The sequence below is a fragment of the Phalacrocorax aristotelis genome, chromosome 2 (genome assembly GCF_949628215.1).
Source record: "Phalacrocorax aristotelis chromosome 2, bGulAri2.1, whole genome shotgun sequence".
NCBI lineage: Eukaryota > Metazoa > Chordata > Aves > Suliformes > Phalacrocoracidae > Phalacrocorax > Phalacrocorax aristotelis.
Genome location: NC_134277.1, coordinates 286744 through 307479, shown reverse-complemented (window position 1 = coordinate 307479; position 20736 = coordinate 286744). Strand labels below are relative to the sequence as shown.

The 20736-nt window shown below is 63.8% G+C and overlaps 2 protein-coding genes across 3 annotated transcripts in view; one reads left to right on the top strand and one right to left on the bottom strand.

The window, feature by feature from the left end:
• CCM2 (CCM2 scaffold protein) overlaps nt 1-10233 on the top strand; it is a 46318-nt gene extending 36085 nt beyond the window's left edge. For both annotated transcript variants that reach the window (XM_075082025.1, XM_075082024.1), the window contains exons 5-10: nt 1028-1164; nt 2288-2423; nt 3528-3585; nt 4385-4523; nt 5035-5173; nt 7570-10233. In XM_075082025.1, coding sequence (XP_074938126.1) covers nt 1028-1164; nt 2288-2423; nt 3528-3585; nt 4385-4523; nt 5035-5173; nt 7570-7850 — 890 coding nt within the window. In that variant the 3' untranslated portion in view covers nt 7851-10233. The remainder of the gene's footprint in view (nt 1-1027; nt 1165-2287; nt 2424-3527; nt 3586-4384; nt 4524-5034; nt 5174-7569) is intronic.
• A 405-nt stretch (nt 10234-10638) lies between these two features.
• LOC142052260 (uncharacterized) lies at nt 10639-19662 on the bottom strand. The gene is given in 13 exon segments (XM_075082003.1): nt 10639-10791; nt 10917-11039; nt 11142-11273; nt 11376-11522; nt 11910-11993; nt 12083-12171; nt 12263-12490; nt 12847-16207; nt 16272-16421; nt 16423-16551; nt 16554-17365; nt 17368-17721; nt 19450-19662. Coding segments are annotated over 13 exon segments (5703 nt in total). The 5' UTR covers nt 19529-19662; the 3' UTR covers nt 10639-10776.
• Nucleotides 19663-20736: the final 1074 nt, after the last annotated feature.

The following is a 20736-nucleotide window of genomic DNA, read 5'->3' as shown; positions in this document are numbered from 1 at the left end:
TAAATGCCCGTGTTGAGTAACCGGGGTGATACTCACCACTTCCGACACACCTCACTTCTTGTAATACCTGGGGAGGGTCTTGAACCTGTCCCCAGCAGTTCTGCCTGTGTCAAACCTGCATGTTTTGGGGCTGGAGTGTTTGGGGAAGGCTGAGCTACTTAGAGGATGTAATGACAGAGACTTATCGGATTATAAACCCCATGACAGCAAAGGACAGTCTACAGAATAAATAAGTGACTTAGAAGGCTGTAATTCTGCTGATGGATTTCTGAGGCTGGCTAAGCCACGGAAATGAAGCCGGCGGTATGTAGAGTTGTTAGAAACCAGCTCTGAATTACAGGCTTTTCATTCAAAGATTTTCATAGAATCATAGAATTGTTTAGGTTGGAAAAGACCCCGTGACATCATCGAGTCCAACTGCTAACCTATCACTGCCAAGTCCACACTAAACCATCTCCTCAAGCACCACGTCTACCCTTCTTTTAAATACCCCCAGGCACGGTGACTCCCCCACCTCTCTGGGCAGCCTGTGCCAACCCCTGACCCCTCTGGCAGGGAAGGCATTTCCCTCACACCCAACCTAAACCTCCCCTGGCGCAGCTTGGGGCTGTTCCCTCTCGTCCTGTCCCTGGTGACTTGGGAGCAGAGACCAGCCCCCCCCTCACTCCAGCCCCTCTCAGGCAGCTGCAGAGAGCGAGAAGGGCTCCCCTCAGCCCCCTCTTCTCCAGGCTAAACCCCCCCAGCTCCCCCAGCCGCCCCCCAGCACACTTGTGCTCCAGACCCTGCCCCAGCCCCGCTGCCCTTCTCTGCACTTCGGCCCTGGGCAGCATTCCGGTGGAGTTCCCGGGCTCCCAAGAGCTCCCTCCTCCAAGGCATTTTCTCCCAGCTGTGGGATCCTCTGCACTCCTGCTCTGGGGACTTTGCTCTCCCCACAGGCAGCCTGCTCGGAGGACAGCGCACCATGCGAGGACTCCTTGCTCTTCTTTCCCTGCTGCGACCTTTCCATCACAACTTCTCTCTTTCTCAGCTCAGGACCCCGGGATCTCCCCAAGCCAGAGCCTCTGCGCCGAGAGCTCCAAAGCCCTTACTTCAGGCTCGCTGTCTGAGAGCGGGGTCGTTCCCGTCGAAGCTTGCTGCTTGGTGATCCTGGCTACGGAGAACAAAGTAAGACTCAAAACACTCGATTAAAACTCTATCCCACTTTGGGGTTGCCTACAGAGCCACTCTCTGATTGCAATGGTGCTGGGACTGGGATTGCTGGGAGGTTTTCTGGCCCTTAGACTGGGCTGGCCACAACCTCTCAGGTTGATAGTGAAGACCCACGAGCCCCAGGGTGGCCTCATCTTGCCCTCGCCAAGCGTCCCCTCTGTTACATGACCAGATGCTTACCTGGCCATCGGTTGTGTGACGCACATAGGCCCAGTTTTAAGACTGCAGGATGTGGGTTGGGCTTTGCTGGTGCATGAGGTGCTACCTGGAGGAGGAAACCTGGTCCCTGCCCCAGCCCCAAGACCTGGTTCAGACACGAGAGGGTCTCAGAGATGGTTTTCCCTTGGTGGCCGTGCCTGCTGCCCAGAGCTTTCTCCAGCAGCAGGAAATCTGTGAAGGCAACTGAATCTCTCCCACAATAGGATTTTGCTAACCGGGGAATTTTCCTCATGCTGACCTGGAAATCGGTTTCATCCGGTGTCTGGATGCAGAGATTCTGACCTTGGGCTGTGTGCTCCTACTTCTACAGCAGGAACCCTTTGCCTTCAGGGTGGAGTTTTGCTCGCCTTGTTTCAGCTCTGGGGTGCCTGCACCTATTTGGGATGTAGGTTATGCAGCCAAAATCCCAAGGAGCTGAACTGAGGAGTAGGACAGAGCATTGACACAAAGTCTGGGTGCTAGTTCATAGCTGTGAGTTGACCACAGAGCGTCTGATCTCCTATTGCCTGGTTCTGGCCGGTTGAAGAGGGCTGGGATGCTTCTCAGGCAGTATGGAAGGGTGATGAGGGGCGATCCAGCTTGGGAGTTTGTCTCCTCTAGCACCGAGGAAAAGCCCAGGGGACAGCAGGAGGTAGCTAACGAGATCGGAGGTTTGTCACCTCCAGCCCTGGAGACCCCGTGGGTCAAGCAGTGTCCTGGATCCTGGCCGAGTAGGTTCCCTCTCATCACTGGGAGGACAACGCCCTTACAAATACAGCACACTGCTGTCCCACGTGGCGTGCCCACCGTAGGAACCCGAAGAGAAAGGTCACCGTGGTATCTTCTGCCTTGCCCCAGCCCTTCTTTGCTCCCTCCTCAGGTGACTGCCGAGGAGCTGTGCTCACTTCTCAGCCAAGTCTTCCAGATTGTTTACACTGAGTCTACGATAGACTTCTTGGACAGAGCAATATTTGATGGGGCGTCCACACCGACGCGGCACATGTCCTTACACAGTGGTAAGTCCATGCTCTCTCCATTTGCCTCGTTCTTATTGGGCCCATCTGAGGGTCATAGAATGATAGAAAGGTTTGGGTTGGAAGGGACCTTAAAGATTGTCCAGTTCCAACCCCCTGCCATGGGCGGCAGCACCTTCCACTAGACCAGGTTGCTCAGAGCCCCGTCCAACCTGACCTTGAACACTGCCAGGGATGGGGCATCTCCCACCTCTCTGGGCAACCTGGGCCAGCACCTCATCACCCTCATCGTAAAGAATTTCTTCCTTATATCTAATCTAGATCTATTCTCTTACGGTTTTAAGCTGTTACCCCTCGTTCTATCACTACAGTCCCTGATAAAGAGTCCCTCCCCATCTTTCCTTTAAGCCCTGGGAGGCCGCAGTAAGGTCTCCCCGCAGCTTCTCCTCCCCAGGCTGCGCAACCCCAGCTCTCCCAGCCCGGCCTCGCAGCAGAGGGGCTCCAGCCCCCGGAGCATTTCTGTGCCCCCTCTGGCCCCGCTCCAACAGCCCCATGTCCTTCCCGTGCTGAGGAGCCCCGAGCTGGAGGCGGCGCTGCAGGGGGGTCTCACAGAGCGGGGCAGAGGGGCAGGACCCCCTCCCTCGCCCTGCTGCCCGCGCTGCTGGGGATGCAGCCCAGGGCACGGCTGGCTCTCTGGTCTCCCCATCTTCACCAACATCTGTCATCTCTTCTCCTGCCACCCTCCAAGGTCAGACCCAGCCTGGCCCAGCTTGGTTGGCTTCCCTCCTGCAAGATATTTAAAAAAAATAACCCTCCTCTGCTTTAATTATGTGTGAGCTGGAAGGGCATGAGGGCCATCTCCTGCCTGCAGATATTTCCCCAGCTGGGCTACATCAGCCATCATCCTTGTCCCCCCGTACCCTTTGCCTCTATTCACGTTGGATGGAGGCACTTAATAAAACAATCGCTTTGTGGTTCTGCATCTCTGCTGCGTCTGTATCCAGACCCGACAGAGCACCGCTCCGCCCCAGCCCCGCTGCCCCTTGCCTTCCAGTGCGCCTGTGTGGTTGTGTGTAGGTTGTGGACTGGGAGAAAGCACCCAATTGCTGCCTCTTAAACTCTATGTCCTGAATGTTTTCCTTGCAGATGACTCTTCTACAAAAGTGGATGTTAAGGAATCTTACGAAACGGAAGCAAGCACTTTGTAAGTTAAACACGGTACACCGAGCTCGCACGACGCTCGGGCCTATTAGTGCAGCCTCGCTGCCGGGCTTAAAGCCCCCAGCGCAGGAACCGCTGCGGTCTGCACATCGAAAAGCTGCTGCTCGCTCTGGCTGAAACATTGGACGGGGTTTTTACTGCCCGCGTGCGGTGCCGTGGTCCCTCCCTCCGCAGCACCCGTGGCCGCATTGTTCCGCTGCCGCGGGGTTCCAGAGACGCTCACGTACACAACGTACGTGCAGTCCCCCGCGTCAGCAAAGCAGGGACGCGGCGCGCGCCCGGCTGCTTTGCCTTGGTGAAATCCAGCTGGAATTGGGAGAAACGTTTTCCCCAAAACCCCTTATTTTAGAAACTTTTTCCCTCCTGAATCGGTGACCGCTGAAAACGTTGCTGGTGTTTGTGGGCTGAAAACCTGACGCACAAAGCACTTGTTTAAACCTAATGCTATTTGAACATTTCACATTTAACGCCAAAATAAGGTGGTTTGAGACTTTTCCCCTCTCATGGTTCCACAACGAGGAAGCAGTTGGAGGGGCTCCGTGCTCATGCAGGGCTTCATTTTCAGCAGGTCACCAAACCAAGGCATCTCAAGTCTCCTGTGCCATGTTGGGAGCCTTCAGACACCCTCAGGAGCGGAAGGCTGCGAGCTTTATTGCAGAGAGCACGCGTCTCCGCGTGCTCCTCCACCCTTCCACGCTTCCCCCGTGCCGCGACTGCCGGCAGCGGCGCTGCAGAAGGCGCCCGAGGAGCTCTGGAGGGCTCACAATCTGTTTGCGTTTCAGTTCCTTTCCAGAAGCCTTGGATGCAGGTGACAACTCCCCCTCTTCCTTCTCCACGCAACAGTCTCCACACATAAAGACAGTCAGCGAGAGCGAGCTGAGCACCACGGCGACAGAGCTGCTCCAGGACTATATGATGACGGTAGGGAGCCCCAGGGAAGGGCGGAGGGGTTTTCTTCCCTTTTGGGTGCTCGAGTGCTCTTGAGATTTGGGTTCTACACACCTCAGCATGTAGAACATGAGCCCACGCTGCTGTAGGAACAGCCCATCCCCCTCCTCTTCATACGAATTGTGCTTGGAGGCTTCATGTGACCCGAACGAGGGCTCACATCCCTCTCCTGCAGGAGCATCCCCACCCCCTTGTCCCCTCTCACCACGTCACGGCGTGTCCCACCATCCACAGCACTCCAGGGCCGTCACTTTGCGAGTCACGGTCCCTGCGTGCGCTCGCAGCTTGTCCCCATTTGAAAGCTGCCTGCTCAGGAGTGGGTCACCCCAGCGTGTCCTGCTTTTCTATCGGGATGAGCTGGTTCGTTGCTGCAGCTCTTGTCAAATAGCAATAAATCTGGTAAATGCCGTTCCCAGGCTTCCCATCACCTCTCCCTCCTAAAAAAAAACCAAAAACCAAACCCCAGTGACGTTCTCTTCCACAGCTCCGAACGAAACTCTCGTCCCAAGAGATCCAGCAGTTCGCAATGCTCCTGCACGAGTACCGCAACGGGGCTTCGATCCACGAATTCTGCATCAACTTGAAGCAGCTCTACGGGGACAGCAGGAAGTTCCTGCTCTTGGGTGAGCGTCGGCTGCCAGGCATCCAGCACGGGTGACCGAACGGAGGGCGAGAGCCGCCGTCAGTCTGTCCCCATGCCCCCGTGACGCGCCTGGTCCCGATCCTTGACGCACAGGGCCTTCCTGTGGGCATCTGATGGGACACGAGGGGATAAAGGGGCGGGTGTGGATGGCACGAAGATGCCTTGGGGGTGTCACCAAGTGAGGAGCAACATCTCGATCCCTCTCTCCTTTGGAGATAACCTCTTTCCTGAGGGCAGCTGGGTCCGTCTAGATCAGGCCCCCATCTCAGAGGCTTGTGTCATCCCGCGAGGTGCTCACCTCGCCCTCCCGACTGCCTGGCTATCTCCAGGGCAGGCACCCGGCGTTTCTGTGCCTGCTGGTAATAAGCATGTGAGCTCTGGTCCTTGGTCCAGGCCGTTCTGGTGCTGTTCCTATTGCACCTGCATTCCCTGGAGAGGGTTTTACAGCCCTGGAGAGAAGGTGTGCAGCCTGGCACGTGACAGGACCCCTTATTTCCCCTTCATTAGAAGGGGGCTGAGAGCCTCAGGGGCTTCTCAAGTCCCTCCTGCTCAAACTCCTTGATTTGATTTTTTTTTCGGCTTTAATAATCTGAAAGAGCATCAGTAACACGATGTGGTGATGGGGCAGGAGGACACGGGCCTGAGCTGGTGTCTCTGCTTCAGCCCCCGGGGCAAAGGGGCTGTAGGGCCGGCGCCCCGGGTGCCAGGGCTGGAGGGGCTTTCGCACAGCACCGGGACCAGCACAGAGATGCCTTAGTATCACTGAAAAGCTGTGGTTTTGCCCTGTTTTAAAAGCAGATTTGCTGAAAGGCCTGGTGAGGGGGTTGTTCACTGGAGTCAGTGTGCCGCAGGGAGAGGGGCAGCTCTCAGCGAGCTCTTCCCCCACCAGCTTCTCTTTCCTTTGTCCTGGGGATGCGGCAGCCGGGTGCTCCTGCCAGTACAATGGCGTTTTCTTTCAGCGGTGTATGCACAACTGGCTTGCTTTTAGAATCACAGAATCATTAAGGTTGGAAAAGACCTCTGGGATCATCAGGTCCAACCCCCAACCCAACACCCCCAGGCCTCCTAAACCACGTCCCCAAGTGCCACGTCTGCACAGTGTTTGAACCCCCCCAGGGACGGTGACTCCCCCACCTCTCGGGGCAGCCTGTGCCAACCCCTGACCCCTCTGGCAGGGAAGGCATTTCCCTCACACCCAACCTAAACCTCCCCTGGCGCAGCCTGAGGCCGTTCCCTCTCGTCCTGTCCCTGGTGACTTGGGAGCAGAGACCAGCCCCCCCCTCACTCCAGCCCCTCTCAGGCAGCTGCAGAGAGCGAGAAGGGCTCCCCTCAGCCCCCTCTTCTCCAGGCTAAACCCCCCCAGCCCCCTCAGCCGCCCCCCAGCACACTTGTGCTCCAGACCCTGCCCCAGCCCCGCTGCCCTTCTCTGGACACGCTCCAGCCCCCCAAGGCCCTTCTTGTCCCGAGGGGCCCAAACCTGAGCCCAGCATTCGAGGTGGGGCCTCCCCAGGGCCGAGCACAGGGGCCCCATCCCTGCCCGGCCCCTGCTGGCCACACCAGTGCTGACACAAGCCCGGGGGCTGGTGGCCTCCTTGGCCACCTGGGCACTGCTGGCTCATGCCCAGCCGGCTGTCAGCCAGCACCCCCAGGGCCTTCTCCGCCGGGCACTTCCCAGCCCCTCTGCCCCAGGCCTGGGGCGCTGCCTGGGGTTGGTGTGACCCAAGGGCAGGACCCGGCCCTGGGCCTTGTTAAACCTCACACAACTGGCCTCGGCCCATCGATGCAGCCTGTGCAGGTCCCTCTGCAGAGCCTCCCTGCCCTCCAGCAGCACACCTGACCTGCGTCCTGGTGACCCGCTCCTCTTCGCAGCTACAGCCACCCCTCTGGGGACGCTGCCCCACAGCAGGGCCCATGGAGGGAGATGGGACCAATGGTCCTGCAGCTGCCCTGCCTGTGCTCCGTCAGGGGCCTGCAGCACAGGCTGATGCCGTTATAGCAATAAGCTCAGTAAAGCCAAGCAATATGTTTCGGTGAGGAATTAGCAGATGATCCTTTTGAGCTTGGAAAAAAAATCCCACTTTAGCAGGATTTTTGTCCTCAGTGGGCAGCAGCTGCAGGTCTCAGAGTGTAAGTGGGAGTTGTGCCCTGAGCCAGAGACCACAGTGGTCCCCATCCCTGCCCAAAACAGGCTCCTCTACCAAGGCCCACGCTGTTTTGGGGAGCTAGGGCATGACTTTGCAGCAGCTGAAGGCTCAGAAGCCCAGGGGATTGCAGCCAGCTGAGCCAATCTGTCCGGGGTGTCTCCCCTGCGTGCCCAGCCCGTACAGCACACACGACGCTGACCAGTTTCATCTCGTGTTTGCTTCTCTGCTCCAGGTCTTCGCCCCTTCATCCCCGAGAAGGACAGCCAACACTTTGAGAACTTCCTCGAGACCATCGGGGTGAAGGACGGCCGCGGCATCATCACAGACAGTTTCGGGAGGTACAGGCGGACTCTGAGCACCACCTCCAATTCCACCACCAACGGCAACGGCGCCGCCGGCAGCTCGGACGACCAGTCCGTCCCTTCGGAGGAGGACGAGTGGGACCGAATGATCTCGCACATCAGCAACGACATCGAAGCCCTGGGGTGCAGCATGGACCGCGATTCCTCCTGAGGGCCAGCCGGGGGGGGAGGACGGCCCCGGCAGCTCCCCCCGCCGGAGGGGCTCGCTCCAGCGCCCTCCCAGAGAGTCCCCGCAGCGGTGCCTCCACCCCGCCGTCCTTCTGGGAGAGGCTGTGGGGCTCGATCAGGATGTAATTACTCTCCCATCCTCATCAGCGGCTCTGAGCGGCAGGCGGCTGGTGCCCTCTCGCTGCACCGGGAGGGCCCCGGGGCAGGAGCCCGGCCTGCGACCGTCCCTGGTTTGGTTTTGCCAGCACACCCAAGGAGCGAGGCCAGGGAGACAAGTTGGCTGCAACCCTCTGCCTGGTTTACAGTTTTGCACATGGTATCCTTATTGTAACTGCTCTCTTCCTCCTCCTCCTCTTCCTCTCCCTGTTTTTTGAATGAAGTTTACCACAATGTGAATTATTTAAACCTATTGTTGATGGTGTCGAAACATTTTGGCTCCAGACCCACGGGAGCTGCTGCCGACGCTGCGGTGGTAGCGGCCGCGCCGGCAGCTTCGTGCTTGTGCTGCTGCAGCTCGGCCTGCAAACCCCGTCCCCCCGCTCCAGCTTTGCTCAGGAATAGCGGGGGGCCCGAGGGAGCTGGGGGCGGGGGGGGGGCACAGCCCATGTTTTACCCACCAGCGGGCTCACGTGTGCCCCAACACCCCAGGCAGGGCATCACCTTCCCACCTGCTGGGAGCAAGGACTGGCCCCATGCATCCCACCCCAGAGTTGGGGGGACCCCACTGTCCTCCCCGACACCCATCCTGGGATTCGTATTGCTGGTGGTGGTGGGTCACCAGGCACCTTCCAGGGCCCCCCAGAGCCCCCACGGGGAAGGGAAAGCCGCTCTAGGGAGCTCAGGGCGGGGCAGCAGGGCACAATGTACATGTTGTATATTTTACACGCGGTTATAAATACACACTTATTTTTTTAAGCTGCATCCCCTGCCCAGGGAGCGCTCCTGTGGGACGCACCTGGGAAGGGTCAGGGTGGGGGTCCCCGGTTGTCCCTAGAGCCACAACCTGGGGGGGGGGGGGCTGGGACAGCTCTCTGGCACCCATGGGTGGCTCTGGCAGGGTCTGTGGCGCCGGTGCTGGCTGCGGTGGTGCCGGGGGCGGCCCCTGCGACGGGTGCTTTGAGGCCAGACACTGGCTCAGCAGTTTTGGGGGGATCCAGCCGCCTCCTGCACATTCCGCTGCCGTTTGTCCTGCCGGTTTGGGTGACATTGTCCTGCTTTTTGTCCCCAAAGCCCCCCCCAGCGCCTTTAACCCTTGCTCGCCCCTCACAACCCCCTTCCTCCCCCAGCAGCTCCCCCGTTAACCATCATCCTTACTGGTGTCCCCCTGCCACCCTCCTGCCTGTCCAGCCCAGGCAGAGAGCAGCCTTCAGCCCTCATCCTCTCCCTCCCCAGCCCCGCTGCTCCAGCCATTCCTTACCTGCCCTTCCCAGGATCGCCGGCACCGGCCCTCGGTACAGGCCCTGCTTTAGGCTGGGGTCGGGTGACCCCCGCTGCTCCCAGGGGGTCCCCACGGTCCAAATCCCACCTTCCCCCGGCCTTTATGGGGTGACGGTGGCTGAGACACGCCGGTGCTTGGCCGTGCGGCTCCAGGGGAGGCAGGGACGGGCCTGCCTCGGGTACAGCGCGTGCAGCCCCCAACAGCCCTTTCCTTCCCGTTTCGAGGCTGATAAACCCGGGGGGGGGGGTGGGGGGGCAGAAATGGTCCCCCATCCCCTGGAGGAAAGGGTTTGGCCAGGACACACCCATCCCAGGGAGCCTCTTCCCTAGGAACAAGCCTTGATGGAGAAGCTCGAGGCTTCCTCCTCCTGTTGCATGTTTTCGCCATCTGCCGAGGGAAGGGGAGACGGGGGGGTCCCGGCTCCATCCCCCAGCAGCAGCTCCAGGGTCCTCAGGAGTCGGGGAGCCAAGATTTCCCTCCTCCTTCAGCCCAGGAGGCAGCGGCACAGCCCGGGCATAGTTTCTTTTAGTGCCTTTTTGTCATTTACAGATGAAAAAAACAGATCGCACATGTGGACGTTCAAGTCATTGAAGACTTGAAACTTGGGGGGGGGGGGAAGCCTATTTTTGACACGATTGTATACAGAGAGCTATAAAACAGGAGCCATAACAGCTCACAGTGGGGTTTTTTTTATACTTCAGTGGGAAATGGGACTTAATTCTGGAAATAACCCTGCCTTGTAGCGTTCTGGGAGCGAGCTGGGGGGGTTCTGCCGCCTCCATTTCCCCGTCGCCAGCCCTGGAGCCACCCCGGCCCCGGCGGCCCGGGGGGACGCGGCCCGGGGAGGCGGCAGGGGTCCCACGGGGGATGTGTATGTATGCTTTCTGTACGGAGTATTTGTTACAGGTAAATATAATTCTGCACCCGACACTGGTTTGTCTCATTGATAAAGCCCTCGCTCACCTCCCGTGGGCTGCGGCAAAGCCCGGCTTTGTTAAGCACCTCCAAATTAGCAATGCGGGGGGGGGGGGGGGGGGGGGTAAACCCTGATGCCCAACGGCTTCGGGAGCATCCCGGGACTCCACCACCCCATCCAGGACCACGTCCCGTTCCCCCCACCCCACCCCAACACCGCCAAGCCAGGGGCTCCCCATGCCGCACGCCCCTGTGGCCCTGACCGCACACCCCATCCCAGTGCTGGAAATAGGGGTGCCCTGAGCCCCTCCAAACACCTCCACAGCCAGGACCCCTCTGAGACACGGGGCTGGGGGAGCCGTGGGGCAGCCCGGACCCCCCCCAAATCACCACGCTGGGAGGCAGCGTGCGATCCAAGTGATACATGAGGCCATTTATTGAGCATTACAGACGCTGAGGAAGAGGAGGAGGAGTAGGGGGGGGGGTCTAGAGGAAGGATGGCGGCGGGGGAAGTAACTGTGCACCTATACAGGGGGGGCCGGGACGCCGCCGGCTGCTACATGGTCAGCTCCTGTGGGAGAGAGCAGAGTGTTGGGGACCCCCTGCAGCACCCCGGCGGGGTTTGCACCCCCAGTTCATGCTGGGAGAGGCGGGGGGGGGTACCCCTGTTTGCAGCCCCCACCCCCAATCACTCACCATGATGGCGTTGACGATGTCGTTGTTGTTGTGCCGAAGCGCCCGCACGGCTTTGGGGCGCGAGACGTTGGCCTGGGCCATCACCAGCTCGATGTCCCTCACCTCCAGCCCTGTCTCGTCCACCTGCGAGGGCGGGAGGGACGTCGCCGTCACCCATGGGTGACCCATCCCACCCATGCCGCTGGGACACAGGGGGTCCCTCTCCGCCCCCTCCCCAGCACCCACCTCTTCCTCCTCCTCGCTCTCCTCCTTGATGGTGAGGGTGGGAGCCGTCTCCGTGATCAGAGGCGAGTGCTCCATCGGCACCTTGAACTTCTCTGCCGCCGCTTTGTGCACTTGCTGCGACAGGTCCTCGATCTTGGGGGACACACAGGGTCACCCACCTGCCCCCACAGGCCACGGGGGGCCCCAAGGACGGGACACACACACCCCCCCCAAAAACCCCCACCTCCCCATCACCTTGGCTTCCCCGAAGACGATGTAGATGTCGGACGCGGGGCTCTTGAAGACATCAGGTTTGGTGATGACGAAGAGGATGTTCTTGGACTTGCGGATGGTGATGCGGGTGACGCCGTGGATCTGCCGCAGCCCCAGCTTGGACATGGCCTGGGAAGGGGGGGGGGGGGGGGGCACACACACAGGGGTGACCCCGTGGCCCCCATTCAGGACCACGACCCCCAGAGCAGCCAAGGGGGGGCTCCAGCCCCACCAGAAACACCCCAAAACCCCAGGACAACAGCAAAACCAGGGGTGTGGGACAATGTTGTCCACCAGCAGAGCCAGGCTGAGCCCCCCCAGAATGGGGGACCCCACATTGCTGCCCCACACTAGTGTGCTGGGACACCCCACCATGACACAGAGGACCCCCCCTCCCGGAGTGGGGACCTGCCCCTGGCCCAGGGCTAATCCCCTTCCCAGGGGTAACCCTGGGCTAGGGACCCCAGCCCCATGGGAGACCCCCAGCCCCACCCAAGTACCCCCAGCCCCACCCACCTTCCTGGCCTTCTTCTCACTCCGGCTCTGCTTCGCCTTGCTGACAGTCTCCTCCCCGGTGCCCAGCGAGTGGGTGAGCTGCGCCTGCCAGAGATGGGTGGGTGAGGGCAGCCCTGGCACAACTGCCCAGGGGGTCCCCACGCTCTGCCCCCCACCCCAAAACAAAACCCCACCTGGTTCTGGGCCGCCGACGGCTCTGAGCCCTCGGGCTCCTCCAGCTCGGGGATGGACTCGTCGTTACTCTCCGACTCGTTACACGACCCTGTGGCCAAGCAGAGGGGTGGGATGGAGACTGGCACCCCTCTGACCCCCCAGAATATGGGGGAGACCCCACAGGAACCCCCTCCTCTCACCTTTATGGTTGGCCTCACAGCGGCGAGCGGCCGGGGGCTGCTTCTCCTGGCGCAGGGCGATGCCGGCGGCTTCCCGCAGGCGCTGGATCTCGGGGCAGGGGTACGGCGCCTCCGCCTCGCTGGAGGAGCTCGACTCCGACTGCAGGGACCCCCGCGGGGGCCCCCGGCTGCCCGTCCCTGCCTGCCTGCCTCGGGCCTCCTTCTCCTTGTGTGGGGAGGGCTGGGGGGCTGCGGGGGGGCGAGGAGGGGGCTGAGCTGGTGGTGCCCCCCGAAGTCCCCTGCGTGGGGTTGAACCCTGCCTGCTCACCCCCATCGCCCACCCTGAGACTCCCCTAAAGGGACCCCCAGCACCCCACCAGTGGGTGATGCCCACCCTGGTCCCGCACGACATCCCACAGTGGCGGCGGAAGGCAGTGGAGGGGCTGAGCTGGTGGTGGCCCCCAAAATCCCCCTCATGGGGTTGAGCCCAGCCTGCTCACCCCCATTGCCCACCCTGGGTCCCCCCAGCACCCCACCAGTGAGTGATGCCCACCCCAGCCCCACACGACATCCCACGGTGATGGGGGCAACGGGGTGTCTCTTACCCTCGAGGTGCTTCCTGGAGGGCGGCAGGACAGACGGACACTCCTCGCCGGCGGGGAGCCCTGAGGTGTCCGGGGAACCGCGGGCCAGATCCGGGCATGGCGATGGTGGCGACGGCGCGGCGGCGAGAGGAGGCACTTGGCTGAGTTTGGGGAGCAGAGGGCAGGGGGCCGGCGGCGGGCTGGGGGGCTCGGGCGGGGCTTGGGGTGCTGCTTCCCCAGCCGGCTCCTGTGGGGGCTCCAGCTGAGCATCCCCCCCTTCACCAGCACCCGGAGCAGGCTGAGGGCTGGATGCAGCCCCTGCCACCACCTCCTCTTCCTCCGGCTGCCCAGAGGGTACCGGGGGCTCGCTGGGGGGGCTCAGGGGGCTGCCCTCCCCCAGGACTTTGGCATCGGTTTCTCCAGCAGTCTGGCCCAGGAGCTCATCGCCCAGCTGAACGGTCAGGGGCTCGCAGGGGGCCGGGGGCTCCTCAATCTCCCCATCACTTGGGGGGCCCTCTGGGGGCTCTACTGGCACCTCAGTGGTCTCCAGGGGCCTGGGGAGGAGGCGGGGGGCCGGCAGGTCCCCGAAGGAGCCCTGTAACATGGCGGCGACCTGCTGCCGGTCCTCCCGGCGCTGCCAGGCCGCCCCGCTCTCCGAAAAGGCACCGGGTGGTTGGAGCAGTTCGAGGGGGGCTGGGGGGACCCCCACGTACACCTCCTGTTCCGAGGCGGTGAATATCAACGGGGGGATGGCGGGGGGCGAGGCAGGCAGGCAGAGGGCCAGGCAGCGATGGGCATCATCCTCCTCCTTGTTGGAAGATAGGGGTCTGGGGGGGGCAGCCACCTCTGCCGCGCTGTCCTTGGGGGCGGTGAAGAAGCTGGAGTCAGTGCGGGAGCGGGAGGTCTCCAGCAGCTCCGGGGACGACTCCTCGGAGGAGGTGGTGGCAGCGTCCCACTCCTCGGGGGCTTCGCCGACGTCCCGAGAGGGATGGGCCATCGGCCCCCGCCCCGTGGGACACGTGGTCATGGGTGGCTCCGAGGACTCGCTGACCGAGGCCACCCCATCCACCGGCTCCTTGCCGGCATCGCAGGGGGACACGTCCCGTGGTGGAGGGGACGGTGCTGTGTTGCTGTCCAGCGGGCTGGGTGGCACCGATGGCACTGGGTCCGTGGTCACGGCGTCCGGCTCCTCTGACGGGCTGGGTGGCACCGATGGCACCAGGTTGAGGTCAGTGGCCGCAGTGTCAGGCTCATCCAGCGGGCTGGGTGTCACCGGTGTCACCAGGTCGGTGGTCGCAGCGTCAGGCTCATCCAGCGGGCTGGGTGTCACCGGTGTCACCAGGTCGGTGGTCGCAGCGTCAGGCTCATCCAGCGGGCTGGGTGTCACCGGTGGCACCAGGTCAGTGGCCGCAGTGTCAGGCTCTTCCAGCGGGCTGGGTGTCACCGGTGTCACCAGGTCAGTGGCCCCAGTGTCAGGCTCTTCCAGCGGGCTGGGTGTCACCGGTGTCACCAGGTCGGTGGTCGCAGCGTCAGGCTCATCCAGCGGGCTGGGTGTCACCGGTGTCACCAGGTCGGTGGCCGCAGCGTCAGGCTCATCCAGCGGGCTGGGTGTCACCGGTGTCACCAGGTCGGTGGCCGCAGCGTCAGGCTCATCCAGCGGGCTGGGTGTCACCGGTGTCACCAGGTCGGTGGCCCCAGTGTCAGGCTCATCCAGCGGGCTGGGTGTCACCGGTGTCACCAGGTCGGTGGTCGCAGCGTCAGGCTCATCCAGCGGGCTGGGTGTCACCGGTGTCACCAGGTCGGTGGTCGCAGTGTCAGGCTCATCCAGCGGGCTGGGTGTCACCGGTGTCACCAGGTCGGTGGCCGCAGTGTCAGGCTCTTCCAGCGGGCTGGGTGTCACCGGTGTCACCAGGTCGGTGGCCCCAGTGTCAGGCTCATCCAGCGGGCTGGGTGTCACCGGTGTCACCAGGTCGGTGGCCGCAGTGTCAGGCTCTTCCAGCGGGCTGGGTGTCACCGGTGTCACCAGGTCGGTGGCCGCAGTGTCAGGCTCATCCAGCGGGCTGGGTGTCACCGGTGTCACCAGGTCGGTGGCCGCAGTGTCAGGCTCATCCAGCAGGCTGGGTGTCACCGGTGTCACCAGGTCGGTGGTCGCAGCGTCAGGCTCATCCAGCGGGCTGGGTGTCACCAGGTCGGTGGCCGCAGTGTCAGGCTCTTCCAGCGGGCTGGGTGTCACCGGTGTCACCAGGTCGGTGGCCGCAGTGTCAGGCTCTTCCAGCGGGCTGGGTGTCACCGGTGTCACCAGGTCGGTGGCCGCAGTGTCAGGCTCTTCCAGCGGGCTGGGTGTCACCGGTGGCACCAGGTCGGTGGCCGCAGTGTCAGGCTCTTCCAGCGGGCTGGGTGTCACCGGTGGCACCAGGTCGGTGGTCGCAGTGTCAGGCTCTTCCAGCGGGCTGGGTGTCACCGGTGTCACCAGGTCGGTGGCCGCAGTGTCAGGCTCATCCAGCGGGCTGGGTGTCACCGGTGTCACCGGGTCGGTGGCCGCAGCGTCAGGCTCTTCCAGCGGGCTGGGTGTCACCGGTGTCACCAGGTCGGTGGCCGCAGCGTCAGGCTCATCCAGCGGGCTGGGTGTCACCGGTGTCACCAGGTCGGTGGCCGCAGTGTCAGGCTCATCCAGCGGGCTGGGTGTCACCAGTGTCACCAGGTCGGTGGTCGCAGTGTCAGGCTCATCCAGCGGGCTGGGTGTCACCGGTGTCACCAGGTCGGTGGCCGCAGTGTCAGGCTCATCCAGCGGGCTGGGTGTCACCGGTGTCACCGGGTCGGTGGCCGCAGCGTCAGGCTCTTCCAGCGGGCTGGGTGTCACCGGTGTCACCAGGTCGGTGGCCGCAGCGTCAGGCTCATCCAGCGGGCTGGGTGTCACCGGTGTCACCAGGTCGGTGGCCGCAGTGTCAGGCTCATCCAGCGGGCTGGGTGTCACCGGTGTCACCAGGTCGGTGGCCGCAGTGTCAGGCTCATCCAGCGGGCTGGGTGTCACCGGTGGCACCAGGTCGGTGGCCGCAGTGTCAGGCTCATCCAGCGGACTGGGCACCACCGATGGCACCAGGTCAGGGTCGGTGGCCACCATGTCCATCTCTTCGTAGCCATCAGTGGCTGCTGGCTCTGTGCTCCCTGCTCTCACAGTGCCAAGCTCATGGTTGCTGTCACCACCATCACTCCCAGGGCTGCCCTGGGACTCGCCATTGGCTGGCACTATGTCACTGTCCCCCCCCTGCCCATCGGTTTGGGGGTCTTTGGGCTCCCCAGAACAGAGGCCACTCGCCACCGGCTCCCTGTCGGGCCCTTCTCCCAGCATTGCCGTGCTGGAAGCATCCTTTGCCACCGGCTCCTTCTCAGCACCTGACATCGCTGCAGCCTCCTCCAGGAGCTGGGGGGTCTCCAGCAGGGCACACCCCACCGGGACAGGGTCCAGCTCCCAAGGGGACATCGGGCTCCAGGGCTGATGTGTCCTCCAGCTCTGAGGAGGAAGAGGAGGAGGTGAAGGTCTCACCGTCCGGCTCCATGGCAACTTCGGTGGGTGCTGGGGGGGTCTCGCTGCTGTCCCTGCTCCTGCGTCCCCGCCTCCATCTGCTCGGCCCCAAGGTCCTCAGTGTCGGCATCCTGCACGCCGGGCGCCACGCTCACCGGCTCCTCGCCGCGGTGGTGCCGAGGGGATCCTCCGGTGAGCCAGAGCTGGCCGGGGCCATCCCGGCGTGAAGGTGGAGCTCGATGCCACCATCCCCAGAGGTGTCGGTGCCGGGGGGAGCGGTGGCGGTGCCCGGGGGTCCCCCCTCAGCCCCCATGGCGTGGCGCTCGGTGCCGTAGAGCCGCTCGTCCTCCTCGCCATCGTAGGCGGCCGAGTCGGAGGAGGCGGAGGTGTCGTCGCGGAAGGCGAAGGACTCGTCTACCCCCTCGGTGATGGAGGTCTCGGACAGCGAGCGTAGGAAGGAGGCCGAAGTGCTGCCACCCTCCTCTTCCTCCTCTTCTTCTTCCTCCTCATCCTCCTCCTCACCGGAGAGGGGCAGGGGGGCCGCGCCGGGGGGCAGCGGGGCGATCTCCACCGCCTCGGCCTGGAAGAGCAGGCTGCCACGGAAGGGCAGCAGCGCCGCCGGGATCAGGCCCGCGCCGGGCAGCCCCTCGCCCCCCGACACGTCCCACTCCACCTCCGGCATCTGCCTGTCATCATCATCATCGCCCGGCGGGGCGAAAGGCCCGTCTTCCTCCTCCTCATCCTCCTCTGCAGATGGCGGGGTGAAGGCAGGGGGATCCTCCAGGCAGGCGGACAGCACTGCCATGGCTTCGGCCTCCACCATGCCTTCGGCCTCAGCTTCGGCCACCAGGTTGGGGGAGCAGGACGGGGAGGTGCTGGCGGTGCCGGAGGAGCCCCAGCTGCCCCCCTCAGCTGTCATGTAGGAGCCAGAGGGGGAGGTCGGGGGGGAGCAGAGCCCCTCGCTCTCCCCATCCGTCTGCTCTTCGGTGGGGGGCGACAGCAGCCGGGACCCCCCGACCGGATGGGGGTGGAGGGGGCTGTGAAGAAGAGGTCGGGGTCCAGGGTGGTGGTGGTGGGTCTGCCCGGGAGGGGCTCAGCTGCTTGGCAGTGGGGGGGGTCTTTGGTGGGCGCAGGGAAGGGGCAAGGCACAGCAGGTGAGGGGGGACCCCCCTGGAGCTCAGGAGCATCAGGGGAACGCGTCTCCTCCCCCATGACAATGCGGGTGTCCAGGGGGTCCGCGGGCAGGGGGGGCCGGCAGGCCTCACTGGGGGGGGCGGCGGCGGGGGGGCCAGGGTCGCAGCTGGCCCCCTCGGGCTGTGGGCGAGCCTCCTCCTTGGTGGGCATCTCTGGGGGGCCCGTGGCCGGCGGGGCGGCTGCGGAGAGAGGGGAGACCCCCCACTCAGTACAATGGTGTGTCCCCCCCCCAGGGTCACCCTGCAATTTGAGGCTGTGGGGAGGGGGCAGTCAGGATTCTTCCATGGAGGGGGGACACACCTAACCAGGCTAGTTCCCCCCCCACCCCCCAGGGGTGGGAGAACAGGGTAAACCCCCCACCCAGGGGACCCAGGGGCCACTAGAGGGTTTAGGCAATACCAGGGATGACCCGAGAGGGGACACACCCCCCCCACACCAACAGCCCCTCCCCCACCATCCCCAGCCCCTCCCTGGGGGCAAAAAGACAGAGCTGCATTAAGGAGGGATCCCTCTATGGAGGGGATGGGGAGCCCATGTCTCCCCCCACCCCCCCAAGCAAAACAGAGCTCCCCCCCTTGCAGAATCCCTTCCGCAAGGAGCTTAGTGCCCACCCACGCACTGAGTTTGTGCACCCTCAGCCCCCTGATTTCCCAGGGTACAGCCCCCTCCCCACCTCCCAGGCACCCCAAAACTTTAGGGGAGGGGGAACCCTCCCCTTGACCCTCCCTCCCCTTTACCTGGAGCCCCCAGGGGCAGGTCCATGAGGGCAGAGGCAGCTGGGACCTGCCAAGACCCACCTCCTACACCAAACCCAACAGAGCCTGACGGGCCCCCCCGGGGGCTTTATATAGGGGTGAGGGGGCGGGGCCAGGCGCAGAGGCTGCTGGGAAGGGGGCGGGGCCCCACCTGGGTATTTAGCAGGCAGCTGCCCGCACTGGGGCAGGTGTGGGCAGGGTGTTCCCTCTCCTATTGGAGGCTGTTGTTGGGGGGTGTTTAATGGATTAACTGGGGGCTGGGAGGGTGTCCCTGCATTCCCCCCCACCCCCCTAATGCTATTTTGGGGGCCTGGGTCTGCCCTACACTGAGGGGGGGGGGTGTTTCTGTGATCCCCTTAACTCTGCCCTTCCCTGCTACTGCCTGGCTGGGACCCCCCAAGGGGATGTTTTGGGGTTCCTCCAGCTCCCACCTGGAATGGGGACCCTGCAAAGCCCCCTGTGTGTGTTGCCGTTGTTTCCCCCCCCCCCCCCCCCCCACCTTGGAGGGAGGGAAGCCCCGACACCCCCCCCTTGCACAAACTGGACCCTCACCCCCTTTTGGGCCCTGCGCCCCTCCAAACTGAGCTCCTGGAGGGAAACTGAGGCGCATGGGGGGTGGCACTAGGATGGGGAGGGGGGAGCTGCACTAGGGACCCTCCCTGCCTGTTCCCAGCCCCCCCCCCCCCCCCCCGGACAGGCAGCGGCGAGCCCTCGGGGCCGCCTGCGCAGGGTGACCTTGGGCCAGGGCTCTGCACCGCCCCGTGCCTCAGTTTGCCCTCCTGGTGGTCCCTGGGAGGGGCAGGGTTGGGGGGGGGCTCAGCCTCCCCGGGGCACCAAGACCCCCCACCCCAGGTCTTTCCAGGGCCTCCTCGGGGGGAGCACCGGGGCCAGCCTCCGCTGGGTGCTCCTCGGGGGTGTCCCCAAAGTCACCTCCCGCCTGGCCCTGGGGGTGCCGGTACCGGACCCCCCTCAGTGATGCCGCTACTGGAGCCCCTCAGTGGTGTCAAGAGCTGCCGCTGCGGTCGGCCCTCTGTCCTCCATCCCTCCACCTCCATCCTCCATCCCTCCACCTCCATCCCTCCCGCTCCCTCCGCCGTCCCGCATCCCCGCATCCCTCCATCCCCTCGCCCCGCGGCCTCCCCTCGGCCTCACCTGCCTCCGATCCCTCCAACATTCCGTTTTCCTTCTCCAATCCCCCCAGCCCTTCGGTTTTCACTGATTCTCCGGGCATGGCGATGCCAGAGCCCGGCCGGCCGGCCTGGGCGGCCGCCTGCCACCCCGCTCAGCCGCCGGCACCCTTGGCTCGGGCCGGACGAAGGCAGCTGCGCCGGGAGAAGCGGAGCATTAGTGGGGCTCCGGCGGGGGGGCCGGCGGCAGGATCAGCCCCGTCATCCCAGATGATGTCAGCAGGATTTTTTTTTTTCCCCTGGTTTTTTTTTTTTTTCCTCTCCTGCCTTTTCTTTCTCTCTTTTTTTTTTTTAATTTTTTTTTTTTTTTCTCTCTCTCCGGCGGGGAGAAAGCGGGGTGTGTGCCAGGCACTGCGGCGGTGGGAGGGGAGGGGAGAAGGGCCCACCCCGTCGCTGCTTGCATCAGCCCTGAGGAGGGGAGGGGGGGGTGTGGCAGGGGGCTCCCCCCAGCCTCAGTTTCCCCATCCAGGGTGGGATTGATAAGGGGGATGGAGGTGGGATTTTGTTCCCCCCCCCCAAAAAAGGGGGTTGAGCATCCTGGGTGTGACTGCTGGGGGGGGGGGACGATGGGACAGAGCCCACCCTAAAAGCAGCTGCATGCTGGGGGTGATGCCACGTGTTTTGGGGGGACCCTGGTGTCCCCCAGGACATCGCCCCGGGTACCGCCAGGGAAGCCGGATGGGTGCCTGCGTGGTCGCCATGGGAACAGCCCTTCTCCTCCTCTCGTCTCCATGGTGATGGTGAGGAGGATGAGGATGGTTCCCTGGCAACATGGGGACGGGGGGGTGGGGTGGGTACCCCCTTCTGGGGCTGGTGATGGGGAGACCCTGGATGGATGGACAGACAGCCTGGGGGAAAGGGCAGCCCCCGGTGAAGGATGCTGGGGGGAAACTGAGGCACGGCAGAGGGGTGCCGGTGCCCGCCGTGGGCACGGAGCAGGGCTGGCACCCAGCACGGGCGCGGCGGTTGCTGGCCGCCACCCCGGGCACGCAGCGAGGCTGGCGCCGAGGCCAGCCTCACCGCGACACCGGTGCCAGGAGCAGCCCCGAGCCGTGACTCAGCAGCTCCCGGCCGCCTCCGGCAACTCAGCACCGCCACGGCCTCCTCCCGGCACTGGGCCCGCGGGGCAGCGCATCACCCCGAGGGCTGCGGCCCCCCAGCGCTGTCGGCTGAGGGGGGACCAGGCTGCGCCCCCCCCAGCCGGAGGGGCTGGAAGGGATGTGGCAAGGGCCAGTGGTGGCCAGATGGCCGC